The following is a 27,774-nucleotide window of genomic DNA, read 5'->3' on the forward strand; positions in this document are numbered from 1 at the left end:
TGCTGGTTGACATACAGGGCTCCTCCTTGCACAAGGCAGAAGCACGCAGCAGCCCCCAGCTCTCAAGGAATTATTTTTTTCCCCCCCCAGAGAACCATCCCAGGGCCATCTCCACCTGGGAAGTTCATGCGGAGACTGGCAGGGTCTGGCCTTGCCCAGGGGGAGGTGGCCGCATGCCAGGAGCACTTCTGTGCCTTCCTCCTTGCCTTCCCCACCAGGAACTGACAACTGTTTTTTTTTCCTTCCCTTTTCTTCAGTGGGGGCAGATCCTGTACTCATTCGGTGACAAGTGTTCTTTCATAAGAAATGAGAAAGCTTTTGCCAGCAGATCTCAAGCCAGAAGCCCCGTTGAGAATTTCAAATCCACTTTGGGGTCTCTGCTTGCCCTGCCAGCACACGGCTGACCAACTGGCACAGGCAAGCACTGACCCTGCTGGAGTCCCGCTTTGAGCTGCTGACAGTTCTGGGTATTTCTGCTCACTTCTCACCAGGACATGATGCAGGCTCCCTCCTCCTCTAGTACTCATCTAGATGGAAAAAGCAGGTCTTGGCCAGGCACGAGGGGCCAGCAAGCTCCACATGCCACAGTCACAAGGAAGGATTGCTTCATGTTTGCAAAACATGCATGAGGGAAGGAGGTCATCAGGAAGCAAATCCGTCTGCAGAGGAGTTTGCATGGAAGTCAGCCACAGAATTTGCTTGGAAGTAGTGCTCAGTGCCAGGTCCCAGCCACATCCCACACCAAAACCAGCTGCTTTGGACCATGGCTCCCCCGGGAAGTCACAGCATGCAGCAAGCACCTCCTGGGGGGTGCCTTAAGGAGCTGGGCTGCCACAGGCCAAGCTTTTTGCAACAGTCACAGAGAAAAGGAAGGAAAAGGCAAAAGTTCAGTCTGTGCTGTGCTCTACAGAGTTGACTCAGCAGCAGCATGCACGCTGCAGTGTCAGTTGAACAAGGGGATTTACACATGCCTTTTTTTTTTTTTGCAAAGTCCATTTCAAATCAATTTATCACTCCACAAGCAGCTTTCTTTGTGAAAGCAGGACACAGAGTTCAGATGCTTGTAGCTGCAAGCCTGTGTCACAGCAGTACCTTGCAACCTGTACACAATCCTAGCCAAAAAAGCAAAAACACCTAAGACCTACAAAATCAACCCCAAACCTCTTCCTGCAGCTGTGCAATGTATGGAGGATGGATTGGAATGTCTAAGGCAGAGCACAGCATGGGTAGCCAAAAAAAGACCTACACAACAGATCACGGATTTGTGCTAGAGTCTTGCTAAACCCATCTGTGCTGAAGTGTAAATGCAGTTTAATAAGGTATAAGCTCTTCCACATACCAGGCATGAGTTCTGATTGCTACAGAAGACTAAAATGAAAACTTTCGGTTAATAAATTAGGTCTCAATCCCTTTTCCAGCAATATTCTATAGCAAAAGCCCTTCTAATTAATGCACTATCAGCCTTTCTCAAGAGACACTTTCCCCTTAGTCTGAAATAACCTATTCAACTATACAATGACTTACAAAGTGATAATTTATGAAGGAAAAAGACTACCAATTTTAGTTAACAATATCCTTTATATAATTTTTTTTTCGGGGGTGGAGGGGACATGAAGTATATTTGGTACATGATAATGACAAATCTATATACCTCAGCCTCTAGCATATTCCCTCATGCCTCGAAGCAAATACAACCATTAAATAAGTGTGATTGTATCCTTCCTCCTCCTGCCAACAGTAATGTCTCCAACAAGGCTCATTTAACCTAGAAAGGGAAAGTTTTCATATTTTCTAAATTTCCAGTCCTCATTATTTTCCCTTTCCCTGCAAAGTCTTAACAGCCTCTTTCATAACAATCAGGAGAAGCTTAGGGAGCTACTCTCACCTAATTAAATCTGTGGGGTTTTTTTTTGTTAACAGTTCTGTAGAGTACGTGACAGTAAATAACCTGATTTTTTTTAATGCAATACAACGGGAGATCTATAACCAATAACAGAAACTCTAAAGAAGCACCGGGCATGGCTGCTCACTATTCAAAGCATGCTGACACCCCCAGGCGAGGCACAATGCCACCCATGTCCGCCAGCCAGCACAGCCCTTGGGAACTCTGGAGGGGATTGATCAGCTGCCCAACATTGGGCACCAGCATTTCTCAGCTCAATATGCTGAATGACCTTACAGAAATAAGCGGTGCCCTGGTGTGCTCACCCAGGGGAAAGAAAAACAGAAAGAAAAAAGTTGCCTTTCCCCATGTTTCCGTTTTTATGACTGAGCTAGAAAGAGCCAAAATAGCATGCTGGCACCCATCCCAGTGGGCTGCCGGCGAGGCAGAGGGTAGCAACTGCAAGCGTGAGAAAGTTTCCTTCTCACACAGCTTCCTGAGCTCTAAACACTCCCACTCTGGGCATTTACCAATCCAAACGCCCCTTCTGGGGTTTCAAATCCCCTCACCTTACCACACAAAGTATTTACATGCAGCACTTGGCTTTCATCCACATCCTGAGAAAAAGGCACACACCTTAGCTGTGTTTGAGTAGCACATTTGTGATATCTGCAGCTATAACCCAAGGAATTACAAAGCCAACCCAACACAGCAAGGGCAGCACATCTTAAAGGCCAGTCAAGCCCCCAAGAATCCCAGCTGCCTGGGGCAAATTTTCTTATTGCTTTTATTTTTACCTTTGGTCCGGCTCCGTGAGAAGACAGCTACACACGAACAGCCCTCACCATGCTCCAGGTCCCACCTCCTTTCCCCAGGGAAAAGGGGCTTCTTGCCCTCCCTCTAAATATGCCCTGCAAAATATGGCTGGCCACCTGCTGAGCTTTAGAGAGATGCTAACAGGGAACAAGGAGCACCTGCAGGCAGCCTGCAGGGATGGGACCTGTTACATTCACCTGGCAAAACACTCATTAGCTATCGTCACTCACACTTGCACTTAGTTGCCTTCACAACACTAAAACAGTGTCCAGAATCAGTGCCTGGGAGGCTTTCTCGCCAGTCATCTCCTGGATCACTCTTTCATCACTCAGAGTTAATGGAGGGGTGGACAAAACAACCATTGTGCTTCCAACGTAACCACAAGTCCGTGCCCCTCCTCAGGCCTGGATGCTGCTGGGCTGTGCCCCCCACCCCACAGCTCCCCAGTACACGGTGCACCCCTGCCTCCCTCCCTCCATCCTTCAAGCTTAGAAGAGGACAGTGCCACGGAGAAAGCTGCTGTTGACCTTGCCACGGTTTTCCCTAACAAGCCCCATCGAGGGAAAGTGAGTTGCAGACATGCCAAACTCGCAAGTGCTCCTGCACCACTGGTTTGCAACAAATGAAGCCGCAGCATGAGCTGAGGCAGGGCAGCCCCACAAAAATGACAACGGGAAGCAGGCTCCGGGTTTTGCCTAACCTGATACTCCTGAGATAACTCCTCTGTAAACTTGAAAACAGGGAGGTGTTAGGCAATATACAAAAAACAAAACAAAACAAAACAAAAAACTAAACGCAAAGTGCAGTTATATCACCCAGCTGGCTCCAGCCCTCCTGCAGAAAATGTCATTAACACCATTTACTTTCTGTGTCGGTGGATTGAAGATGAGTCTCCACTGGCAGGTGCTGTTGCATTGCTTCATGCTTCTCAGCACGTTTTCCCACAGCCCGGCACTTTCCAACAAAGCAGAGATGTGTGGGAGGATGTCACTCTCCACTACCTCATTTTTGGGACGCCCCCTCAAGCCAAGAAGCCCTGCTAGCAGCACACCTCCATCGGATCAGACACGCTGGGACCGGGACGGGCAGAGCTACGCCTTGCCTTCGGCAGGCAGTGCCACTGAGGCCCGGTCCTTCTTCCCTTGCTATTTATTCAGCTGCTGGGCTGTGAGCTCAAAAGCAGGAGGAAAATGACGGGAAAAGCTCTGCGTACCTGCTCTGCGTGCCCCAGGTGGGCACCCTCCCGGTACAGCAGCTGCTCCTCGCGTGCTGCAGGAGCAGACCACTACCCAGTGGCGTGGAACAACCATTAATTAGTATCTTTTGGCTTAGCTGCTGAATATTTGATCAAATAGGTCTTCAGAATCTCATTTCTGAGGTGGTTCTGATTTTGAGATAGAACTTTTTTAACACAGAGCTCTTGCTGCTTAACTTTTAAAGAAGCTAAAAGGCTTATTTTCAGTCGGCATAGGCCAGGCTTGTCTCCTGGTTTGTTACAGGGATTAGCTGCTCTACAGCCCCTGAAACACCAGGGGAAAGGGGGCTGATTTTGAAATATATTTGAGCTGCCTATCTGCACTGTTACTTGACATGGTTATTTTCTGAATCATAGAATCACAGTACCACCCAAGCTGGAAGGGATCCACAAGGGTCCAGCTCCTGGCTCCGCACCAGATCACCCCAAAATCGGACCCTGTATCTGAGAGCGGTGTCCAAACGCTGCTTGAACTCTGGCAGCTCGGTGCTGTGACCGCTGCCTTGGGGAGCCTGGTCCAGCACCCAACCACCCTGCGGGTGAAAAGGTAGGGGTCTCTAGCAGGTTTCTTACGGCTGGCTCCCATGGGAAGTGTCTTGTAGCTGCCCAGTAACACCAGCCAGGCCTTGGACTCTCCCCGCTGGCCAGCTTCTCAGGTCGTGTGTTACACGTGGCACAAGAGGAGGACTTCTACCTCTTAAAAAAACAGCAAATCTTCCCTTAGGAGGCAGGGAAAAGAAGTAAAAATAAAGGAAAAGAGAAATGGGATGCACCGAAGTTACTCTGGAAGCCCCGCACGCCGCTGGCCCCCCAGTCCCCCTGCGTGGGGCGGCGGAGGGCAGCAGGGGCAGCGGCTCCATGAGCCTGCAGCGCTGCCTGCTCGGCGCATGCATGGCCCAGCCCCACGCGGGACAAGGGCCCCAGCTTTGCCCTCCCGCATCCCGTATCGTCCCAGGAGCTCCACGGAGCACAGAGAAGGGTGTACTTGTACTGCAAGGGCTGTATTTACACGCCGGTGTTAATTTGCTGCTGCACTTAGTCGCTGTGGTCACTGGCAATTGAATCTAACAGAGTTAAACAAAGCTTTACAGCACACTAGCAAGGCAGAATAGTCCGAGTTTTTCTTCTTTTCCCTTTTTTAGCCCAACCGAAGGAAGGGCTTTAGCGATATCTCTTGCCCTGGACCTGGAAGGCATGGCCTGTTAATCAGCAACCAGGGACGCGGCGGTGACTCACGGCTCGGTTTCTGAGCACAGTTCAAGTCCTCACATTGTTGTGGCCACGGAAGGAAAACTGCTGCCCCTGCGACTTCGAGTGCGGTGCTCCCAACTCTGGCAGCCGTTTCCTCGCACACGTGCCCAGCCGGGGCTGCCGGAGCAGGGCAGCACGGTGCTCCAGCACGTCGAAGTCCTGGTGAGAGCGCAGCTCTGCCCGGGAGGGTTGTGCTGGCACGCAGGTGCCGCTCCGTGTCCTGGCTCAGCCCCGCGCTGAGCACAGCTCTGGAACCGCCCTGCATCGTGGCTGTCGGCGACGCTGGAGGGTTTATTAGAAACGGCACGGGCATCCCCAGCTTCCACCAGGCGGGGAGGCTCCTGATGCTGTGCCGCTGGTTGTGGCTGTGGATGGAAGGCACCACCCGGGACGGCCTTCCTGGCCCCACCGGCAGGAAACAACTCGCCCAGGCAGCAGGCAGGGGCTGAACGAGTGGCCGAGTTAGCCCCCGACCTGTGCTGACAGCTTTGCCTGGGCATATGTCAATTCCAGAGACAGGCTTTCCCCTTGGGATATTCGCTCTGATCTTCCTCTCTTCTACAGACTCGGTCGTGTTCAGAGCAAGTCCTACACAGAATATTAACACAGGGTCAGAAAGTGCCTGACCTTTTCAGGAGGGTTTGCAGCCTGGCTGCCAGAGAGGTATTTTTACAAAAGGACTTTAGGCTCGTTCCTGCAGATCCTGATTTTCAAGTCATGCAGAGGACAGAAACGCTGCTGTTCCTGCCCTAGGACCCACTGCCAGCCCTGACCAAGCACCCCGGGAGCTCTGCACAAGCCGCAGGTCCCAGAGCCACTGCGACACAGCCCGGGGTCCTTGGGAGCTTGCACCCCGCTCAGGGGGCGATGGCAGACGGCTGCTTCCTCTGCTCCTGCCGCATCTTCAGAGCCAGCATCGCCCGGCGGTACAAGTCTGGGGGAGGAAGGGAAGCGGTCAGGCACTAACCCAGGGACTAATCTCTGGGGCCTGCGCTGAGCGAGGGCTGCAAGGACGCCCCAGACCCCAGCACAGTGCACTCACGCGCCCTTGCTGCATCCCACCTGAAGGCTGCAGCGCTCACCTCCCCAGCAGCCCCCCCCCGCCCTGCAGCAGCACTTATTCCTGCCTGTGCTTGTGCCCCTGCACCAAGCGCCGTGTGGCCAAGGGTTTTTGAGCAGCTCACATCCTGCTGCCAGCAGGCAAACCCCCTGACGCTTTTCAGCAAAATCTGTCCTGGGAAATACCAACCAAAGGTGCTCGAGACCTCCTCCCGCTGCTGCTCCGTGGCAGGCTCCTGCGACTTGATTTTATTCTTAATTTTCTTCTTCTTTTTCTTTTTCATGCCCTGTGCTGGATGGAGAAATACGAAATTTCAGACATCACATTTGGTAAGGATGCCTCTGTCACCAAACCAGCCGAGAGGACTGCTGCTGGCAGATCCGCAGTCCTCCTGCTGAGATGCCCAGGGATGTCTCTCCTCTTTCCCGGCCAGACTCCTGCAACCCCGCTCTGCGCTCAGCTGATCTGCAAGCAAAGCTAAGGGAGACCACAGGGACTGGTGCTCCAGCGCACCACCACGTTTCTGGGTCCCCAAACCGCCTCTTGGGGTGGCTCTGAGGATCCCCATGTGCCCTTGCCAGCAGCCCTCACAGCCCCCTCTCACCTGGGTGGGGGGCAGCCATCCCGGGGGGCAGAGGCTCCTCCTGCCCGACCCTGTTGGGGGCCAGCAGCCCCACAGCAGAGCTGGCTCGGCTGTCACCCCCTCCTCCTGCTCTGTCCGGTTCCTCGGCCAGGCTCGGCTGCCCCGGGCCCTTCTTCCTCACCTTCACCTTCCTCTTCCTCCTCCCGGGACCCTTTGCGCTCTCCTCCTGGGCAGGGAGAGGAGGGGATGAGGGGAAGGCGATGGCAGCCCCCTCCAGCCCGGCCCACTCCTGATGCGGCCGGGGGGCTCTCACCTGGGGGAGGAGGCGGCGGGCGGCCCGGTGCTCCCCCATCTTCCCCACGCCGTCCTGGTCGTCCTCCCCTTGGGCCGGGGGGTCCCTGGTGGGGCAAGAGCACAGCCGGGGTGGGGGCGAGCCCCGTGCGGGTGAGGGAATGGCACAGAGGGAGCCGCACACCCACCTGCGGGCGGGCAGGCGGCCGCGGGCTGTCCGGGGGCTGGGGTCGGCCATCGGGGAGCGGGTGGCAGGGAGCAGCGGGGAGCGCTCGGCAGCGGCACGCAGGAGCCAGCGCAGCCCCTGCAGGGTGCTGCGGGCCGGGCCGGCGGCCGCACACGGCTCCTGGGGATAAGGGGGGGGGGCTTGGTCAGCCCCCGCGACCCCCCGGTGCCTGGCAAGGGGAGCAGGGTCGGGCAGCCCGCCTGCAACTCACGATGCGGCAGGGCGAGCGGTTCTCGTTGACCAGCCGCTCCAGCGCCAGGCGCTCGATCAGCTCGCAGGGCAGCAGGGCGGCCGCCACGTCCTGCTTGTTCGCCAGCCTGGGGCACGGGGAGAGGGCAGGGGGTCACCCCAGGCACCCTGCTGTACCGTATGGGGAAGACTGGCTGCTTTCTCCCAGTTTGGCTGCGGTTAGGTGAAGCACTGCCCCGAGCCGTGCCCGATGCCGGAGCCCCTCTCCAGGTGCTCTCAGCACCCCAGCGCTGCAGGGGTCCCCATGTGCTGGCACCCCCCGGGTACCGCATCCCCACGGCAGCCTTGCTGCACTGCCCGCAGCCCCAGCCACAGGCTCCCACTGCTCGCCCCAACCCCAAACCCCGCGGGTCACAGCCGGGAGGCTCAGCCTTACAGCAAGAGGGGCTTTCCAGAGACATCAGGGTGACTCAGGACGCGGCTCAGAGCCTTGCGGGCCTCCTCCATCCGCGCCAGGTCACTGGAGTCCAGCACGAAGAGGAGCCCATGGGCTGTGCCGTAGTGGCTGCGCCAGGCGCTGCGGAAGCGCTGGGCCCCGGGCAGGTCCACCAGCGTCACCTCGAACCTGCCCACCCGCAGGCGGGTCTGGCCGGGCTGTGCCGTGGGCAGCACCTCGCAGGCCAGGGCTGTGGGTGGGGAGAGGGAAGAGGCCAGATGCGGGAGCGTCCCCACCACACTCAGCCTCTTCCCCGGGCCCCATCCCTGCTCCCACCCGCAAGGATACCCAGAGCACAGCCAGCACCCCGTGCCCCAGGCCAGCAGCTTCACTTCTGTACTTCAAAGCCCAGTTTTCCTCGCTGGTACAAGACTGGTATAGCCCAGCCATGAGAGATTTGTGGGGCAGAGCCCCCGGCAGTGATCCTGCTGGGATCCTGGGGGCTGTATCACCCGCTGCAGCCCGCAGGCACACTGGGTGCAAGGGAGCACCCCCCCCCCCCGCCACGCTCCTTGTGGGACCCCCCAGCAGAAGTCACCTTCCTCACCTCTCCCTATGTCCATGATGACGGAGCTCTTCCCCGCATTGTCCAGCCCCACGACGAGGAGGGTCACCTTCCTGGGGGGCAACAGCAAGGGGTGAGCAGCCCGCAGGCACGCTGTGCCCCACACAGCTCTGTGTGAGCCGCCGTCCTCAGAGAATAGTGGTGCCCCTGGGCAAGGGGCTGCCTGCAGCAGCTCTATTTTGGCCGGGAGAGGGGCAGGACAGTGACACGGGCTTTCGCCTGGGATGGGGGAGAGGGGAGGGATGGTCCCTGGTGCTCGGGGAGAGAGCAGGGGCAGAGCTGTCAGCACGGCCCTCAGGTGTGCGCGGGCACCTGGAGCCACCCTGGCACCGCAGGAGCCCTCCGCACGCTTCCTACGACCACCATTTCCTCTCGGACTCTAAGGGATTAAGCAATAGTATGCACAGGCTGGAAAGGCTGTTACTTGTATGGAAGCAGTTTGTGATTTTTCTTAGTACTCTTCCGCGTTAGTGCATTAGGGCAATACACAGAAAAATAGCAAGGACGTTTTATGAGCTTCTGCCTGGACCCAGGAGGTTTTTCCCGTTCCTCAACAGTCATGTTTGCTCCCCAGTGACACGCTCTGTCTGAGCCACGAGCAGAGCAATTTCCCTTTGCCTTACATGTCAACAACATTAGTCATTTTCAGTATCTTTTCCATAAATATACACAGGAGTCTGCGTGGGCAGCGAGCTCCACCCCCGGCATTACAGAGCCGCACCGCACCGTCGCTGGACGGGCCATAAACCCCCTTATTGCCCGCAACGCCTGCCCGCCCGGCTCCTCCCCGAGGGATTTAGGCCTGGCCTCACGACACACGCAGGCAGCTCGGTTTCGCCTTGCCCTGCAGTTCGGGGACCTCCCGCGCAGTGCCACGGTGCCGGTGCCCTCCCTGATAAATGCGCACGCAAGCGCTGAGCTCTCCGGAGAGCCCCTGGAGCGGGCGCACGGATTTACCTGCTGGGCTCCTGTATGGCCTGCAGCCAGGACCAGCAGTGGGAGAAGAGGTGGAACATGCCCTGCAGCCCCGCGCCGAGGGGTCGGCCTCTCTTTGGCACCTGCAGGACGAGCAGCCCGCTGTGGCTTTGTCCCCCTGCCCGTGGCCGCCCGCACCTTCTTGCATCTCAGGGGCGTGATTCGGCCTCTCACCTGCTTGCTCTCCTGCACGGCTCCTGCTCGCATCTCCTCTGCGTAGCATCTGCTTAAATCTAATCTGGATTTACACGATTTACTCCTTGCAGTCTCCCTAATCCCGGTGGGTCAGCCCAGGCCGGTGGCCACTGGGAAATGGAGTGCCGCAGCCCCGCAGGGGCTGCTCCTCTCGGCACCTCCAGCAGCAGATGTGGCTTTTGGAACAGAAACAAAGCCCAGCTGAGCAGCGCCTGGCTGGGAGCAGGGAGCTGGTGGGGACCCTGAGAAATACCCGAGAGTTTCTCGGGCTCTGCCGAAGGCACAGGGCCGTTCTGCACACACGCAGCTCCTGAGCAGGGCCCCGAGGAGGCAGTCCTGGCCCCATGGCCCCCAGGCACAGATGCCCGGGCACCCCCAGGCCAGCTGCAAGGCTCTAAAGCAGAGGAGGGTCTGGCTGAGGGTGGCACAGGGCTGGGAAGTGGTGGCAGTAGGACGAGGAACGGAGCCAGCAAAAAGCACCAGCTCCTTGATCTGCGGCCCCAAAGCTCTTATGAGGCTCTTCAGGTTTCCTGTTGCTTCCCGCAGCTGAGGCTGCCTGCTCTGGAGCCAGAGGAGAGGCCCCGAGGGGATGTCCGAGCCACAGGGACTTTCGGCGTGGAGCGCAGGGTCCAGAGGGACGAGGACACCAGACCTGGTGAAAAATTCACCAGGGAGCTCCCACAGGCTGCGGATGGGGTCCCAACAGTCCGTGCCATACAGCATCTGGCAGCAGCGAGCTGGGTTGCAGAGGCAGTGCCGGGCATCCCGCAGCACCCACGCGCTGGGGCGCAAGGCGAGCTGCCTGGGAGCGCTGTAGTGAGCAGGGAGCTGCACCAGGTTAATGATTGACCGAGGAAGTTTCCACACCCATGTCACGGCCAGACACAACAGCCGCGCTGTTTGGGGTGACTGTCCGTGCGCCCCATGTATGTGGGCGCCCTAGCTGTGTTAGCCTGGCAGAGGGAGAGGTGACCGGGCAGCACCCAGGGCACGGCAGGGCTGTCACGAACACCTGTTAGCTGAGTATTAGTCTCGTTTCTGCATGCCATAAACAACCTGCCTCCTGACGTCCACAGCTTCCTTGCCTCCCACTTGTGCTCATCACCTCCTCCTACACGGAGGTGCTGCGGGGTGGGTCAGCACCTCTGCCACTGCCCTGCTCCACTTCCCAGGGCCCAGCGGTGACCGCGTACCCCGGTCCCCAGCCTTTCCCTGCTGCTCCTGTGCCAATGGCCTCACCGGTGCCAGGGGCAGTGCCAGCTTCTGCAGGCAGCACGGGGCTGGGAAGCCTTTTGCAGAACTGGCTGCACCCGTAGCGCACGGGCGCGCTGGAGATGGCAGCACCGCTCGGTGCCTGGGGATGGCACTTGCCAGGTGACAGCCGGGCCAGGTGGCAGGAAGAGGCACGACCACGGGTGCTATAAATAGAGGAGTGCAATGTGGCAGACAGCTGCACGGCCTCCCAAGGGACAGCAGAGCGGGTCCCCCTCCCCGCACCAGCAGATTTTGAGAGGCCTCTGCTGTTGTAACGCCCGTGTCCGAAATTCCTGGCTGCGAGGACTGGGAGAACCCCCAGGCAGCAACAAAGCCACCCCTCCTGACACGCCCGCAGCCAGGAAAACCTCAAAAAAAAAAAAAAGAAAAAAAAACCAAACACCCCCAAAAACAGCGAAACCTGCACTCAGCTCTAGAAAGACGAGAGAGGGCCAAGCCCTCGTCGATGGGCGGTTTGCTCCCGCCCGGGACTTGGCTCGGAGCGCCGGGGCTCATGTTACAGAGCGGGCAGCTGGCAGGGTGCCCGCCTGCGCACCCGGCGCCTCGGGTGGCAGAGGGACACGCGCGTCCCCTCTCCCTGCACGCCCTGCGGCTCGGGGACACCCCCGGGCAGCGCCAACGGGGACCCAACGGGAGCCGTCCGGGTTTCCTTGGTGACTGTTGCCAGGTGAGAAACTCCGAGGCAGAATTTATTATCTTGGCGGATAAGAGGAGATGTTCCTCGCCGGGGCTGCTACCGGACCCTGTCCCGGCACCACGCTGCGCTGGACGCCCCAGTGACACCGGTGACGGGGGGGTCTCCGAGAGCGGGCTGTGCCTGGGGAGCCGGGGCTGTGCGGCCCCTGGCATCTCTACCCGGAAGGCAGCACTTGTTTTAGGGCTATTTCTGCCCGCTGGAGAGTGGCAGGAGAGGGAAGGAGGCAAAAACCAAAGGGACCGCGGAGAAGCACAGACGGACGCGGGCTGGTGGGCTGCCCTGCCTCGGCTTCCCTAGACCCCGTGAGTATGCACCGAGCGGCTTTGGGTGCGCCGGGACCACCACACGGGGCCCCCGGGGTGAGGAGCAGAGTGGGGAGACAGTGGTGGCAGGGCTGGGGAAGGCTGCGCATGGGGAATCACAGCTTGCAGGGGAAAGCACCAGGCAGCGCTGACCAGAGGTGACCAGGGCTGCCTTCAGCGCTGAGCTGGGGTGGCAGTAAAAACAAGGTGAGGGCGAGGACCAGAGTCCCAGCAACAATGTCTGCAAGCTGTCCTGGTCTTCTTGGGACTGCTTCATCTCTGGACCTGCCCAAAAAGGCAGGGGCACAGCAACCGCGGCAGGGCAACGACGTGCCCGAGCTCCGGGGAGGGACTTGTCTTTCTTCGTAAGGCGTCGGACGAGGGCGGCAGCCCAGTCACAGCAGGCCGGTATGCAAATATCTGCATCGTTCCTTTAAATCCCCGCACGGCTCTGGTGGCTAACGATAAAGCCGATCATATGGGCTTGCAAATCCTGGGAGCTAATTACACCCCGGTGCTGGCAGCAAGGCTGGAATCGCAAGATAATTGCCACCTCCGCTGTGGAAACCTGTTGTCGGTGAATCAGGGCCCTTGCAATGTTTGCTAGCAGAGCGTGGCAGGCCAGCAGCTGCTCTGCAGCTATTTTAGGAGAGGGAGGCCATTTTTCTGGATCTCTATTGCCCCCTCAGCAGACGGCATGGCTGCCCCGAGCCCCACGGCGAACGCAGAAGCAGGGAGATGTTGATTTCAGCGTAGGCAGATAAGCGCCCTCCTGGCCCGTGCAAACACCAGCATGCCCCAAACAAGCTGAAACACGGCGGAGGCAGCTGAACACCGGCTCCTCTGCTGGGTTTTCTCATCCTGTCCCTGCTCCCTGCTGCGAGGGGAAGCCGCCAGCTCACTCCTGCACCGTGCACAGAGCTCGGTGGTGCCCCTGCGGCAGCTGCACGCGCTCCCCGTGCTTGCACGGTGGTTTTGCTGAGCGCAGTTCAAGGCTGCTGCTCTTTCTGCTTTCCTGCATCAGGGCGTGGGCGAGAGGGGGTGAGCGTAAAGCGTGCCTGCAGGTTGCCGGGTCAGCCGCTGGCAGGGCCAGGCACCGTACACCTGGTGGGAGCAGGGGAATTGGGTAATTAAAAGGAACTTTAAGTCCTCCTGCCTGGTTTACAGCTCCTCAGCTGGGACTGTAGCCAAAGGGCCATGATTTCAAAATGTATAAATATCACAAAGATAAATCCACCAAACGGAGGCAGCGCTGTTTTCTTGGGAAGCGTTCAAGCCACGAGGCAGCGCAAGATGCCCCGTGCTGGGACCCTCTCCAGGGCCCGGCCGACCCCCAGCAATGCCAAGCCCCAGGCAGCCCCCAGAGGACTTGGAGGGGTGAAGTCCTCAGACAGACCCAGGTTTTCCTCCCTGCAAATGCCTACTGGCAGGGTAAAGGAGTGAAGCTGCCGGAGGAAAAGGAAAAGGAGCAGCAGGCGCAGTCACATGAAACTGCAAAGCAAATGGAAAAAAATATTTCCCCAACCAAAAAATATTCCACAGACAGGGCAGGAAAAAAAAAATACAGCTGAGTTCTTGAGAATGCAATGCGAAGTCCAAACAGTTTAAGCTGGGAAAACCGGTCATTTGCAAAGCTATTTCCAAACTAAGTAAAAAGTTCCTGGCTCACAAGCTCCATCGAGCCCCTCCAGCTGCTCCGTCTGCCCACTGCAAGGGCACAGAGCGCAGGCTGCTTCTCCCGCTCACAGCACGTCTGGCTGGGAAGCGTTTTGTGATCTCCATCCAGCACACAGGGTCTCCTGGGGATCCTCGTGTCCCCACCGCCACCCCGTGCAGCACCAGCTGGGTGTTAATTCCACGGCACAAAGCGCATCCCAGGGAGGTTTCCGATCCGAGTGGGCAGCGGGGGGGAAGCACCGCCACCCTGCACCCCGAGCAGCTGCCTCCACCGCTGTGTGCAGGGCTATATTTGGGAGGCTGGCGGCGCGCTGCTTGGCATGTCCCAGCGACTCAGCGGGAGCGATGTCTGCTCCGGGGTCCTAGTGCAGTGGTGGGGGGGAGAGGAGAGGAGAGGAAACCCATTTCAGGAGCATGTGGGTAGTTCTCCTGCATCTGGGCTCTTTAAGGGCTGTTGCAAGTTGTTCCCTGCCATCTTCAGTATTTTCTGCTCTCCTTTTACAGGAGCTGAGCTGCCGGGCAGGCATGTGTAAGCGAGACGTGCCTATTTTCAGTGTTAGAGCCGGTGAGGGAGGCTGCTCCCACCTCTATGTATAGCCCGGGCTGTCACACACAAATGCCCTCACTCATCCACAGGCATGCAAGGGGCTGGAAAAGCTGTACAGCAAATCCAGATTTCACACGGTGGATAGGCACTGTTGCTACATCCCTGTGTTCAAAGCGCATTGTGTGAACGCTGGGATTAAGAAAATAATGCAGGCTGGGATTAAGAAAATAATGAAGCTGGGTTGTGCTCCAGGACAAGGCAGCCGTTTCTGAAAAGAGGAGAAGTGACATTCTCATGTGGGGACAGGACCCGGGGATGGCACCTTGGGCATCCTCGCGTGGTGGGACACAGACAAGGTTAAGCCCGCAGCAAGGCAGGGGGCAGGACTGCCCGCTGGCAGCAATGCAATGGCCAGGCCCAGGGTGTCTGCGCCGCCGCGCCCGGCCGCGCTGGGTTTGCGGAGGCTCTAATCCCAGGTAGAGGGAGTGGCAGCGGGGCAGGATCGCCCTCTGACACTCTGCAGACATAGATCACTTTTATGACCTGTTGTTTACAGTACTGAGCTCTGGACAGGTAGGCTTAGGCTTGAGGGGTGACTCACAGCCTGAACCAGAAAACATCCCTCTGCCTCTCCGTGCTTGAACAGAAAATAGGATAATAACTGGTCTGGGGAAGCGCTGTGAGGCTTTGTCCATTCCTCTGATGGGTGCTGAGGCTCCCGGACACGGGACTGGAATTCTTGACTTCTTAAACAATTGCTCTTAAATATTTCATCATGAACCAGGGGAAGATGAAATTAAAAATACGATGACTCCGAGCCCAGGCATTGCACAGCCGAGGGCTTGGTGACCTGCCAGACTCCTGGGGGATGCTTTTAATTTGGATAAATGGAAGTTGCATAAATGATTTAAATTGCACGTCGCTCTTGCTGCTAATACGGAGGTGTGGGAGCAGTTGGCAGCGTCGCACGTTGTGCCGTCGCCGGCTGAGCGCCCGGACACGCTGCGTGCCGGGGCCAGCGCACGGCTCCCACCCTGGGTGCCCGCAGGAGCTGCCCGGCTGGTGGCAGGCTCGCTCGCTTGGCCGCTGCTCCCTTTGCACCCTGCCCTGCTGGATTTTTTTGAGGAGGCTCTTTTCCAGAAACAGCTTGAAAATATGTAACTACCGTACCAGAGCTGAGTGGGAAACGTGTAGGCTTCCCGTCCCCTCCGGTCGGGCCAGTCTGTGTGAGCTCACAGCGTTTGTGGGCTCCTCAAGCAGCTGTTCAGTGCTGGAAGGGAAAGAGTGGAGCAGCTGCAGCAGGCGGGGCTGCCGGACTGCGGGAGCTGCCATCGGGGAGACGCAGCCTCCGAGGTCTCGGGCGGTTTCAGTCCCAGCTCTGCTTCTGATTAGCCCAATAGCCCTGGAAATGCTTCCATCCCGGTAACGTGGGGGTAGCTCTCACTTGTGGGGTTTGTGGGGTTTCATGCAGCAGGGGAAACGAGCTTGTGCTGTGCGTGGGGCCGGGCGAGTGATGGGCACAGCGTCGCCACTGGCTGCTCCCCTGCTGTCAGCGTGGGCTCCTGCAGAGGGCTGAACACCCAGATCCTCTTAAAAGATACCTGAGGCTTCCAGGTCGTTCTCAAGCAGGGAGAATTGGCTGACCTCAAGCATTCCTTGCCTTGTCATGTCTGTCCCAGCCAGCCGGCGTGTGCCCAGCCCGGGCTGAGTAATCTGGCAGGCAGAGAGCTCGTGGGGCAGACAGCTCACAAGCATCGCCGCAGAGGCTGCTGCCTGCGCTTGCACCAGCGCATGTGGGGGGAGGCTGGCGGAGACCTGGCCTGGCAATGGGGGCTCTGGGGGCAGAGCAGGGAGCGCCATGACCACTGGTGTTGGGAGCAGCTCAGCCAGCCTGTGCTCCCCCATCACCTTGAAGGCAATGGGAAAAGCACCCCACTCTAAGCCATCGTGGTCTCCCACCTGGATGCTTGCGGGAGCCACATCTCCTCTGTAACATCCGACCCAAATCCTCAGGCCAGCCCTACACACATACGCTGTCCCTCCCGGCCACACACTGGGGTGCCCCTGCACCAGCTGGACGTGCGAGACACCAAAATGCTCCCTGCCCTGGCATTGCCCTTGCTCTCACGTACTGACCCGCAAAGTGGGGGGGTCACAGGCCATGGGTGCTGTGGCCCAGCCCCACGCACCCTTCTCCTGGGCTGGAGCTCATGGTTAGCCCCAGAACTGCAAGGTAATGGGTGCAGCTGGCCTGGCTGTGGGGCAGGGCTGGCACGCATGCTGGGCACCCCGCTGCACAGCCTGACACCTCTGCCCTTGGGGACCCCCCCATGGTGCTGCACCTTGGGGTGCTGGGAGCTGGGGGGACTTGGTGCATGGGGGTGGTCCCGGGGGGCACCCAAGACGCTCAGGGCACGCAGGGAGTAGCACAGGGGACCGCAGGACTGGGGTTCCTGGGGTGGGTGTCCCCAGCAGGGATGGGGGGGGGGTCATGGGGTGCAAGGCTCCCGGCAAAGCCAGGGGGCGTAGGGGCATGGGCACGAGTGGGGGCGTCCTGGGGAGGGGGCTCCAGGCCCGCAGGGGCTCCCGGGCAGAGGGGGGGCGCCCGGGGAGGAGGGTCCGCTCCCGGCGGGGCGTCCCTCCCCCTCCCCGGCGGGGCGGGCCCGGGAGCGCTGCCGGCACGGCCCTCCCCCGCCCCGAGCCGGGCCCGGCCCGGCCCGGTACAGCGCGGTCCGGCCCGGAGCAGCGCGGTCCGGCGGGGCCGTGCCGTGCCGTGCCGTGCCGTGCCGTGCCGTGCCGCGCCGTGCCGGAGCAGCGGCTGCCCGTCGGGGCGGCGGGGGCGCCGCGCTCCTCCCCGCCCCGCAGCGCGGCTCCTCTCTCCCCGCCGCAGCCCGGGATGGCGCCGCCGCGAGGCTGAGCCGGGCCGGGCCGGGCCGGGCCCCGCGATGGACGGCCCGGGAGGGGGGCGGCTGCCCGCCGCCGCCGCCGCCGCCCCGTCGCGGGCGAAGCTGCCGCTGGGCATCGTTTTCTCGACGGCGCTGTTCTGCGGGGAGAGCGCGGCGGCCGCCGTCCTCTGCTTCTCCTACGGCCACTCCGACGACCGCTTCTGGCTGGCGCTCACCGTCTTCTTCGTGCTCTGCCCCTCCGTGCTGGTGCAGCTCACCCTCATCTTCGTGCACCGCGACCTCAGCCGCGACCGCCCCCTCGTCCTGCTCATGCACCTGCTGCAGCTCGGGCCCGTCATCAGGTGAGCGCCGCGGGGACCCCGGCACGGCCCGGCACGGCTCGGCACGGCGCGGTGCGACCGCCTTTCCCTCCCCCATCCCCGGACAGCGGGTGCCCGGCACAACGGGACAGCCCCCGGGGGCTCCCCGGTCCCCTCCCCGGTCCCGTCCCCGGTCCCCTCCCCGGTCCCCCTCCGGTGCCGGCTGCCTGCCGGACCCCCCTGGGCACAACCCGGCTCTCCCAGCCTGTTGCATGCCCGCTGCCAGAAGCGCTCCTCAGGCGGCTGCCTTTCGGAGACAGCGCTTCTCTTCCCCTCTCACTTTGGGTTTTTGCCATCGCCACGCTCGGAGCTCGGGTGCAAATCCCTGCCGGGGCGTCTGAGGGTGAATCGCAGCCGGGGTCCTGCCCCGAGAAAAGGTCCCGGGGCCTGGGGAAGGTGGGGGGCTACGGGACACGGAGGAGAGGAGCCGGGGGGCTGCCGCACCCCAGTGGGGAGAGGAAGGCGAGGGGGTGGATGTTGCACAAGCCGGAGAGGTGCCGCTCTCTCACTCCTCGGGAATGCCGCCGTGCCTCCCCAGCTGGCTTCGCCCGCCGTGCACGGGCAGGAACATCGCACTGGCCCTGGAGCTCACCAAGGTCCCTGGCACACGGGGCTCCTTTGACACCAGCGGCCACGTTTTGGGGAGCACCGGCAGCAGGAGGGCTGCGGGCTTACGTCAGACCACGCCGGCCCGTGGTGGTGGCATGGCTCTTGCCACACTGACCGCAGCCACTTGGAATTGCTACGACGGGGCTTGGACGCTTCCAAGAGGCGTGCAGAGCTGCTCGGGGGAGATGCTGCAGCCGGCTCCTCGGGCTGCAGAGCGAGCCCAGCCTGCTGAGAAGGTCTGGCAGGGCACCACGCGCCAGCTTTGTTGCCCTTGAAGCCAGGCCGCTTGGATGAAATCATTTTCCTGTCAGAGCCTGGAATAAGCCACGAGCACCGACCTGATGTGGCAAAAGCATTGATCCAAAAACCCTCCTTCCGTTTAATGGGTCTGAAACAGAGCGGCTGCCGCTCTCCTCATCAGCGCTTATAAATAATTACCTCCTGCCGGTCCCCGAGCCAGCTCGTCCCGGGCAGAAGCCAAGCCTGCCGCATCAGTCCTCCGCCGGTCGCTCCTTGGTCCACGCACGCTGCTGGCGTGGGTGTGAGGCCCGAGGAGGGCGGAGGGGCTGGAGGCCGCTCTGCCGCAGGAGCCTGGCATCGGGGAGGCAGCGGAGCGGCGCGGAAGAGGCCAGCCTCTCCAGAGACGTGTGGGTGCTCTGCAGGGACGGGCTCAGGAAGCGCCGTGTTATCTGCCCATCAGAACCCGCTTCCACCCAGCTCTCCGCTTCCTGCCTCCACCGAGGAGCAAGCGTAGAAGGCTTTTGGTCAAGAGAAGAAATCAAACACTATAACAGAACGTATCTCTTGCCTCCACATTTGGAAGAGGCCGTGTTTTGTGCCTGTGGGGTGCACAGCAGCAGAAAAACAGAGCCAGGTGTGATTGATCCCTTCCCTCAGCTTTCGCTCCCAACAGAGCTCCCGTTCCTATGTCACCTACGCTGCACCCTCCTCGCTGCCGGTCCCTTGTTGTCGCCGTGCCCCTGAGCGCCGGAGCAGGACGAGGGGCCGGGGAGCAGCGTGGTGACGGCAGCCGTGTCCCCGCAGGTGTGTGGAGGCCCTGGTGGTGTACTGCAGGTCGGGGAGGCAGGAGGAGCCCTACGTCACCATCACGCGCAAGAGGCGGCTGCGGAAAGGCTATGAGGTGGAGATGGAGCAGGAGGTGGGCCACTCGATGCGCCGGCTGGCCACCCACCGCAACGCCTTCAAGCGCATGGCGGTCATCCAGGCCTTCCTGGGCTCCACCCCGCAGCTCACCCTGCAGCTCTACATCAGCATCCTGGAGAAGTACGTCCCCGCCGCCCGAGGTAAGGGGGTCGGGGCCATGTGCCGGGCACGTGGGGCGCGGCCTGCCGTCCGCAATGGGCACGCAGGCGGGGAGGGCATGGTGACACCTCCTCGGCTGCTTGTGGTGGTGTGGCAACCACGTCACACTCCACGGGTGCACCCCGGCCGTGCCTGCCTGCCCCGAACGTGGAGCACAACCTGCAGAGGTTGGCGCCTGTCCGTTCCTGGTTTGCTTTGGCTATGCCAGCTCTCTGCTTGCCGGCTCGGAGTAGGGCTGGGGAGGGGTGACAAGAGCTAGCTGTGACCGAGGTGCTCCCAGCTCAGGTGCTTGCCCTGCAGAGCCATGTAATCCCCCTGGCCCCGTATAAACGCTGTGCCCCTGCCCCACGGGCAGCAGCCTTTGGGTGAGCTGTACCATCAGCCACCTTTGGAAGCCAGGCTGCTCCTGCTCTGCGTTAGTTACTTGATTTTTCAGGCTATCGGAGGCCCCCAGCACAGCAGCCCAGGGGTTCTGCCACCTGCTCGTGGGGTCAGTTATGTGCTCCGGTGCTCCCTGCATCAGACCCAGCCTCTAACCTCTGCTGTGGTGTGCCAGTGAGCCACGGGTGCAGGAGGGGCTCTTGTGCCCTCTCAGATTTGAGCATCTGATGAAGAAGCTGTCCTCACTGACCCCCTCTCCCCTGCAGTGCTGAATGCCCAAATATTTGCACAGACTCCAGGACAGGTAGCAGGGTAGAAACCCAGATAAACCTCGTGGCCGATGAGGAGGAATGTGGTTTTGTTTGTGCAGGCTGCTCTGCTGGGGACCCAGTGAGCTGCAGCCATGAGCTGTCCCCGGGGCAGCAGGGGCCGGGTGCCCTCCCCCCAGCACTGCCTGACTCCCCTGCCTTTTCTCTCTGCAGCCGTCCTCATGGGGATCTGCCTGGTGTCGGTCACCTACGGGGCGCTCGTCTGCAACATCCTGGCCATCCAGGTCAAGTACGATGACTACAAGGTCCAGCTGCGGCCGCTGGCCTTCCTCTGCATCGTGCTGTGGCGCAGCCTGGAGATCTCCACCCGCGTGGCCGTCCTGGTGCTCTTCAGCACCGTCTTCAAGCACTGGATCATCCCCATCGCCTTGGCCAACCTGCTGGTGGTCTTCTTCCTGCCCTGGGTGCAGTTCTGGCGGAGCGGCACGCGGCTGCCCGACAACATTGAGAAGAACTTCAGCCGGGTGGGCACGGTGGTGGTGCTCTGCGCCTTCACGCTGCTCTACGCCAGCATCAACATGTTCTGCTGGTCGGCCGTGCAGCTCAAGCTGGCCGACCGGGACCTCATCGACAAGTCGCAGAACTGGGGCCTCCTGGCCGTGTACTACGTGGCCCGGCTGGCGGAGAATGCGGCGCTCGTCATCCTCTGGTACTTCTTCAAGACGGACGTCTACGAGAACATCTGCACCCTGCTGCTGGTGGCGCAGCTGCTGCTCGGCTACTGCCTGGGCATCTACTTCATGCTCCTCTTCTTCCAGTACCTGCACCCGTGCCGACAGCTCTTCCGACACAACGTTGCTGATTTCCTGCACTGCGTCTGCTGCCGGCAGCCCCCGGGCAGCCCGGAGCGCCTCGAGGCGCCCCACGAGCCCGGCGTGAGGCACAGCATCGTGTGAGGCACAGCATCGTGCGAGGCACAGCATCGTGCGAGGCACAGCATCGTGCGAGGCACGGCCCGGGGCTGCGGGCTACAGACAAGGGGACGGGGCAGCACGAAGCACGCCGAAGGCGGACGCTCCCTGGCCCTGCGGTGGCAGCGGGTCCAGGTGCCTTCATCCGAGCACTGGTGGATCCCCGTGGTGGCAGGGGACAGGAGCCTGCCTGGACCACGTGCCCTGGCACACACAGGAGGGACCTTTGGGGTGTCCAGACCCCACGGGGCAGCCAGCGGGGTGCGGGGCATTGGGGTGCTTGGTCCCCACCCCGGTGCCTTTGGTGATCCCAGGGACGCGAGGGCTGCTCCGGGACTGTTTTGAGCAGTAAAGAAACGTTGCTGTGGCTCCGCGTCTGGGTGCTGGCAGGCGGCTGGTGACTCACGTGCGGGTGGGGACCGTTGAGACGGGGCTGGCCGGGGTGCACGTAGCCCTTGCTCAGGCTGCGTGCAGGCCCCGGGGGGGAGCAGGATGCGGCCGGCCCCCCCACAGCCAGGGGCTGCAGTGGAGGTCCCACAGCCCAGCACCGGTCCCACCCAAACGCTGCGGGCCGGCGCTTGCCCCGCGATGGGGCTGATAAGGTGCAGGAAGGCTTCGGGGCAGGGAACGGCCTCATCCTGCACCTCTGCCAGCGTGGCCCTGGCTGCCGGCCAGGAGTGACCCCGACTCCAGCATGGAGCGATCCTGCCCGCCCTGTTCCCACAGGGGCCAGGCCCTGGCGCAGGCTGGCATTCCTGACACAAGGTCAGGGCCCTGCTGCTGAGCGTGATCCCACCCCCCCCAGCAGCCCTTTGTAGGGCCGCTGCCGTTTGGGAGGTGCTGGGTGCCCGCAGGGGCTCGGCGCCACGGGGCACTCACTCGGTAGGAGTTCGCTGCCCTGGTGCTGAGCCCAGGTGTGATCCCGGTACCGGCGTGGCGCCATGGCCGTGCCCCTGTGGTGCTTGTCCTCCTCCTGCGTTTTTTTTCCTCTTGAAACGTGACAGCAAAGGTCGGCGAAGGCCACCGGGGAGGGTTGTGTTTGCAGAACAGAGCACGTTACTGACCCTCCGCATCTTCCTGCCACCAGGAAGTTCCTACCTTAAAAAAAAAACAACCCAACACTTTGTCCCCGAAGGCCACAGAGGAAGGAGAGGAGCGGGGCAGCGCCCCGAAGCACCCGCCCCAGCGGCGGTGTGGCCGGGAGGGACCCCTCCTTGCAGGGAAGCCCCGGCACCCTGCCCCGCCGGCGGGGCTGCAGCCCAGCTTTCCTGGAAGGCGGCCTTTGAAACCGTGCCGGCATTTCCTCAAAGACGCTGTGGGGGAAAGTCCCCGCAGTGCCGTTCCCAGGCCCGGGGCCATTTCCAGGGCCCGCTGCCTCCCATAAAACGCCGGGCGGGCGGCAGCGGGCAGCAGCTGGCAGGGGCGGACGGGCACATCACAGCATGGGCAACTGGCTGGTCAATCACTGGTTCTCGGCCGCCGTCCTCGTGAGTCCGTGGGGTGCCGGAGGGGCTGCGTGTGGTCCTGCTGTGGGCTGGGGGGGCTTTGGGGGGTGGTTGGGGCCGTCCTGGCTCGGTCTGTCAGCCACGGAGGAACAAATATCCCCTCTGTTTGCGTGCAGTCCCGAGGGTGGCGGAGGGGTGGCTGTGGGTCCCATCCTAAGGAAACCTGGAATGAAAGGGAAGGTGGGTCCTGGCGCTCGGGGTGCTGGGTGAAGCCTGCAGGGGTTCTTTAGGTCTTGGCCACCTCTTCCCAATCACAGCCCAAATGCCAAAAATCATCAAACCCCTACACAGCAGGGTGGGGAGGTAGTGCACCCTGAGGTGTTCCCCCAAAACTCGTGAGCAGAGGAGAGTGAAAATTAAAAATCCCACTGATTTTCTCACCTGCTTTGGCCAGGGAGACTTCCGTTTGCATTTTCTGCCCATATAAGAGTGGGAGCCTCCCATGTGAGCCCTTGCTGGGGCCGGGAGCCTGCAGCCAACAGGAAAATCCTCCGGTGCTGTGCTGCATGGTGTCCAAGGAGCTGGAGCATCCACGGCGCTGCCGCCACAACAGCCAGCTGCAAATACTTGGGAAAGAGGGGGGGGCGTGGGGGGTTACAGAAAATTGGGTTATTTGCTTTTTTAAAATTGTTAAAGGAAAACTGAACCCAAGGCAGAGTAGTTGTGGGAAGCTCTGCAAAGACTTACCGACGTGAAAGAGCACAGCTCCAGTGCCGCACGGAGTCTGGCGCAGGGGAGCAGGGCTTTGCTGCGGGGACGGCAGCACCGTGGGACCAGGGCAGATGAGTTCCTGCAACATTTCCTCCTCCCGGACCTTTCCCGCTCAGTCCCTGCCACCCTCGGTGCCTGCCCCGGGCCCTTCCCACTCACAACAGCCCCGCGCCGTGCAGATATTTCCTTTATCATTCTTTCCTCATTCCTTGTGTGGGGGTGATGCACAAGGATGTGGGTGACAAGAAAGTTATTCTGCAAGACTTCCCACACCTCACCTTTGCTCCCACGTCCCATCGATTCCATGCTGATGCAGCAATCCCCATAAGGAGGTGGGATGGGACACTGCCCTGACGCCCTCCGTCTGTGCCGGCACCCGTGTGCTGCAGAGTGAGGGGGTCCTGGGGCCGGGGTCCCTCATGAGCCCTTGGCTTCCCCCTGCAGGCAGCCTGGCTGGGCATCAACGTCTTCCTCTTCACGTACTACTTTCTGTTCTTCGACCAGGATGAGCGGTACTACTACACCAGGGCCATCCTTGGGGTAAGGTGCTCCCAGCAGCACCCTGCCTGTCCCAGAGCCCTCCTGGCTGGGCTGCAGCGGGGCAGGGGCTGCAGCACCCCAAAACCCTCCCTCGTCCTATTCTCGTCCGGCCTACCATTGCTCCATCCCACTCCCTGCCTTGATCCCTGTTCCCAGCCCAGCATCACTCCGTACCAGTACCCATCCTGCACCCTGCATCCCACAGCCCCAGCCCAGGATCACTTGGTCCCAGCTCAACATCACTTGGCCCTGCCCCGTCCCATCCCGTCCCGTCCCATCCCATCCCGTCCCGTCCCATCCCATCCCGTCCCGTCCCATCCCATCCCATCCCATCCCGTCCCGTCCCACCATCGCTTTTCCCAGCGCGGGGCAGCAAGGCTGCAGGCAGACGCACCGTGTCCGAGGCACGGTGACGCTCACCCCGTCCCCACCTCCCCTCTCTCCAGTCTGCCTTGGCGTGGGCCCGGGCATCGGCCAAGTGCCTCAACTTCAACAGCATGCTGATCCTGCTGCCCGTCTGCCGCAACCTGCTCTCCTTCCTCCGTGGGACCTGCTCGGTGAGTGCCCTGCAGGCAGCCCCGCTGCGCGGCCGTCCCTGTCCCCGTCCCCGTCCCGACCCCGCTGTCTCTCCTTGCAGTGCTGCAGGCGAACGCTGCGGAAGCAGCTCGACCACAACCTCACCTTCCACAAGCTGGTGGCCTACGCGCTGGCCCTGTTCACAGGTACCGTCCTGCCCCTGCCCTGCGTCCCCTCCGAGCACTGCGGGGCTGGGGGCAGCGGGTGACCGCCTGTCCCCCTCCCAGCCGTGCACACCATCGCCCACCTCTTCAACCTGGAGCGCTACAATGACAGCCAGCAAGCCACCGACGGCAGCCTCGCTGCCGTCCTCTCCAAGATGCACCTGCAGAACAGCAACAAGTGGCTGAACCCCATCCACTCCAACCAGACGGTGAGCGCCGGTCCGCTGCCAGCAGCCCCCTGTCCCGTGCCCTCACTCACCCCGTCCCTCTGCCACCCCTGCAGACCGTTGAGTACGTGGCCTTCACCACCATCCCGGGGCTGACCGGGGTCATCATCACGCTGGCGCTCATCCTCATGGTCACGTCCTCCACCGAGTTCATCCGCAGGAACTACTTTGAGGTCTTCTGGTACACGCACCACCTCTTCATCATCTACTTTGCCGGCCTCGTCATCCACGGCATCGCGTAAGGCTCCTCCTGAACGCTCCCAAAACAGCGGCAGGCAGCATAGCGAGGGGCAACGGCCATAAATAGCTGCCTGGGGGCCTGGGGTGGCCACGGCTGCCCCAGGAGGGTGCTGCAGCCCTGGCTGGGGTGCAGCAGGGTGGTGAGATCGCCATGCGAGGGGGGTTGCAAGCCTCAGCTAGCCCTACGCAGCCCGTGACTGGGGTGGGAAGAGGGCCCCTGTGCTCACCCCCTGCCTCCCTGCAGCGGGCTGGTGCGCGGGCAGACAGAGGCCAGCATGGAGGAGGTGCACCCGCGGCGCTGTGCCGAGTACCTGGTACACAATCACAAGGAGTGCAGGCACGAGTGCTGCAAAAACCCCGAGTTCAGCAGCATCCCTGCAGAGGTAGGGCGGCAGTGGGGTGGGACTGGGGCTGCGGGGGGGGCCCGGCTCCCTCACGTACTCCCTTAGTGGGAGTGCCCAGCCCAGGATGCTCCAGCCCTTTGCTCTCCTCCATCCTACAGTCCTGGAAATGGGTTCTGGCCCCCGTCCTCCTCTACGTATTTGAACGGATCCTGCGGGTCTGGCGTGCACGGCAGAAGGTGGTCGTCACCAAGGTAGGTGGCGCTGGAGCCAGGGAGGGAGGAGACGGTGCTGCAGCCCTTGCTGGGGTGGCTGCACGGAGGTGAGCAGGGGCCACTGCCAAAGGCCCGTGCCCAGGTGACGGGGACAGGTCGGGTGCCGAGCCCTGCTCCCTGTCCCCCAGGTGGTCATGCACCCTGCCAGAGTGCTGGAGCTGCAGATGCAGAAGAAGGGCTTCCGCATGGAGGTGGGACAGTACATCTTCGTCAACTGCCCCGCCATCTCCCTCCTGGAGTGGCACCCCTTCACCCTCACCTCGGCGCCCGAGGAGGACTTCTTCTCCATCCACATCCGGGCGGCCGGGGACTGGACCGAGCGCATCATTGACACCTTCCAGCAGCAGAAGCCGGAGATGCCCAGGTAGGCTGGGGAGCTCCCAAATGGACCATCCCAGGGGCTCGGGGAAGCCGTGCCTCTTACCCCGGCCCTCCCTTGGCCAGGATTGAGGTGGACGGCCCCTTTGGCACGGCCAGCGAAGACGTGTTCCAGTACGAGGTGGCCATGCTGGTGGGAGCAGGCATCGGTGTCACCCCCTTCGCCTCCATCCTGAAGTCCATCTGGTACAAGTTCCAGCAGGCTGACCAGACCCTCAAGACCAAGAAGGTACTGGGTGCCCCACAGGACCAGCTGTCCCCAGGCCGTGGGTTTCTCCGTGCTCGGAAGTGCTTGGCTTCCCCTTCCTCAGCATCACATCCTTCCCCTGCTCCTGCTCCGCTCCATCTTGAGTAACGCTGCTTCCCTGTGCCATCGCATCCCAGATCTACTTCTACTGGCTCTGCCGGGACACGGGCGCCTTCGCCTGGTTCAACGACCTGCTCGCCTCGCTGGAGCAGAAGATGGCCGAGTCCGGCAAGGCCGACTTTCTCACCTACCGGCTCTTCCTCACCGGCTGGGACACCAGCATCGTGAGTTGGCTGGGGGTGGGCACGACGGCAAGGGGGGGACGCCTGGTAGCTGAGCCCAGGAGGAAAGGCGGGGCGAGCGCGTTAATGGCTCGCAGAGGCACAGAGGTTTTTCCTCTCAGGCATTTGGTGCTCCTCCAGGGGAAGGGACTTGCGGGTGGGCGGGCTGCTGGCGGCTGGGGTCCTCACCGTCCCTGCTCCGTGCAGGCCAACAACGCGGCGCTCCACTACGACACCGCCACGGACACAGTGACGGGCCTGAGACACAAAACCATCTTTGGGCGGCCCATGTGGAACGCCGAGTTTTCAGCAGTGGCCACGGCCCACCCCAGGTCAGAGCTGGGACACGGGTGCGTGGGGTGCTGGTGTTTGGAGGCCTCCCCTCCTCCCCAGCACCCACAGCCCCTCACTGCATGCAGGTCGGTGGTCGGTGTCTTCCTGTGCGGGCCAGGGGCATTGGCAAAGGACCTGCAGAAGTTCTGTCACCAGCACTCCAGCCTGGACCCCAGAAAGGTCAAATTCTACTTCAACAAGGAGAACTTCTAAGTGGGAGCCAGGCTGGGACCGCAGCCGTTGGAGAACGGACAGCCTGCTGCTCTCGCATCTCTTTTTGGAGCAAGTCCGCCTGACCAGGGACGAGCATCAGCTGAAAAACACATGCATCAAAACCAGGCAAGACAGCAAGGCCCTCCTTCACAAGGAGAAACTCCAGCTTCAAAGACTGCTGCTTTCTTGGCCCAGCCCACAAAGGGTTCCTGTGAGGGGAACGAGCCCAGCGCACCGCACGGCCCACGAGGAGAGCAGAGGCACGCGTTGTGGTGGTGGCACTGGGGCAGCACAAAGGCTCAGGGCAGCCAGAGGCAGGGGGGGTGCCCAGCGGGCTGGGCAGTGGGTGGGAGATGGAGACGCCGAGCAGGCACCGGGGACCACACATGCCCCTCGGGGTTTAAACAGTCCCTTCCATACAAACTGGTAAATTAAACTTGCTTTCCTTTGCAATAAAAGCCACGGGTGGTGGCTCAGTCTGTGCAGGTAAAGGGGGGCGAACAGTGGGCTCCCTTCATACAGGGCTGCCGTAAAAAGGCAGGGTTTGTAATAAACCCGCCGGGGTAAAGGGTAGGAGGTTGGGGCTGCCTGCCTGCCGGCCCTCTTCCTGCACAGGGGCTCAGCAGTACCAGCGAGCCAAGCC

The 27,774-nt window shown here is 61.2% G+C and overlaps 3 protein-coding genes across 18 annotated transcripts; 2 read left to right on the forward strand and 1 right to left on the reverse strand.

The window, feature by feature from the left end:
- Positions 1-4,693: 4,693 nt before the first annotated feature.
- ARL13A (ARF like GTPase 13A) lies at positions 4,694-9,900 on the reverse strand. 9 transcript variants are annotated; one of them, XM_083796812.1, is made up of 10 exons: positions 9,764-9,900; positions 9,572-9,672; positions 8,597-8,667; positions 7,990-8,239; positions 7,576-7,681; positions 7,327-7,484; positions 7,161-7,245; positions 6,869-7,073; positions 6,454-6,555; positions 4,694-6,138 (listed from the first exon to the last, which is right to left on the reverse strand). In XM_083796812.1, the coding sequence occupies exons 1-10, from the start codon at positions 9,794-9,796 to the stop codon at positions 6,062-6,064; spliced, it is 1,188 nt and encodes a 395-aa protein (XP_083652938.1). In that variant the 5' UTR covers positions 9,797-9,900; the 3' UTR covers positions 4,694-6,061. The 9 variants fall into 9 exon arrangements, with proteins under 9 accessions (XP_083652938.1, XP_083652935.1, XP_083652936.1 ...); XM_083796809.1 differs by having other exon boundaries at positions 6,869-7,245; XM_083796810.1 differs by having other exon boundaries at positions 7,161-7,484.
- A 1,594-nt stretch (positions 9,901-11,494) lies between these two features.
- On the forward strand, positions 11,495-27,589 carry NOX1 (NADPH oxidase 1). Of its 7 annotated transcripts, none has more exons than XM_083796800.1 (13): positions 11,495-11,726; positions 23,761-23,856; positions 24,303-24,413; positions 24,494-24,578; positions 24,660-24,805; positions 24,880-25,061; positions 25,308-25,446; positions 25,566-25,658; positions 25,808-26,043; positions 26,124-26,286; positions 26,442-26,588; positions 26,793-26,917; positions 27,005-27,589. In XM_083796800.1, the coding sequence occupies exons 1-13, from the start codon at positions 11,505-11,507 to the stop codon at positions 27,129-27,131; spliced, it is 1,872 nt and encodes a 623-aa protein (XP_083652926.1). In that variant the 5' UTR covers positions 11,495-11,504; the 3' UTR covers positions 27,132-27,589. The 7 variants fall into 7 exon arrangements, with proteins under 7 accessions (XP_083652926.1, XP_083652923.1, XP_083652925.1 ...); XM_083796802.1 differs by lacking the exon at positions 11,495-11,726 and adding an exon at positions 21,615-22,587; XM_083796797.1 differs by having other exon boundaries at positions 26,442-26,917.
- XKRX (XK related X-linked) lies at positions 17,199-21,468 on the forward strand. Of its 2 annotated transcripts, XM_083796839.1 has the most exons (4): positions 17,199-17,529; positions 19,201-19,460; positions 20,343-21,086; positions 21,121-21,468. In XM_083796839.1, the coding sequence occupies exons 1-3, from the start codon at positions 17,228-17,230 to the stop codon at positions 21,083-21,085; spliced, it is 1,305 nt and encodes a 434-aa protein (XP_083652965.1). In that variant the 5' UTR covers positions 17,199-17,227; the 3' UTR covers position 21,086; positions 21,121-21,468. The 2 variants fall into 2 exon arrangements, with proteins under 2 accessions (XP_083652965.1, XP_083652964.1); XM_083796838.1 differs by having other exon boundaries at positions 17,203-17,529; positions 20,343-21,468.
- Positions 27,590-27,774: the final 185 nt, after the last annotated feature.

This window comes from Anser anser (assembly GCF_964211835.1).
Source record: "Anser anser genome assembly, chromosome: 13".
In the NCBI taxonomy this organism is placed as follows: domain Eukaryota; kingdom Metazoa; phylum Chordata; class Aves; order Anseriformes; family Anatidae; genus Anser; species Anser anser.

Excerpts from the sequence above, each read along its gene's own strand:
- ARL13A (XM_083796808.1), bottom strand. The coding sequence starts at position 9,796 with ATGCGAGCAGGAGCCGTGCAGGAGAGCAAGCAG. Across the intron at positions 9,673-9,763 it reads CCGTGCAGGAGAGCAAGCAG|GTGCCAAAGAGAGGCCGACC; the intron begins GTGAGAGGCCGA and ends CTCGTCCTGCAG. Across the intron at positions 8,240-8,596 it reads CATCATGGACATAGGGAGAG|CCCTGGCCTGCGAGGTGCTG; the intron begins GTGAGGAAGGTG and ends CCCCACCCACAG.
- NOX1 (XM_083796796.1), top strand. The coding sequence starts at position 11,505 with ATGGGCGGTTTGCTCCCGCCCGGGACTTGGCTCGGAGCGCCGGGGCTC. Across the intron at positions 24,579-24,659 it reads CGCGCTGGCCCTGTTCACAG|CCGTGCACACCATCGCCCAC; the intron begins GTACCGTCCTGC and ends TCCCCCTCCCAG. Across the intron at positions 26,044-26,123 it reads CAGAAGCCGGAGATGCCCAG|GATTGAGGTGGACGGCCCCT; the intron begins GTAGGCTGGGGA and ends TCCCTTGGCCAG.
- XKRX (XM_083796839.1), top strand. The coding sequence starts at position 17,228 with ATGGACGGCCCGGGAGGGGGGCGGCTGCCCGCCGCCGCCGCCGCCGCC. Across the intron at positions 17,530-19,200 it reads CAGCTCGGGCCCGTCATCAG|GTGTGTGGAGGCCCTGGTGG; the intron begins GTGAGCGCCGCG and ends GTGTCCCCGCAG. Across the intron at positions 19,461-20,342 it reads GTACGTCCCCGCCGCCCGAG|CCGTCCTCATGGGGATCTGC; the intron begins GTAAGGGGGTCG and ends TTCTCTCTGCAG.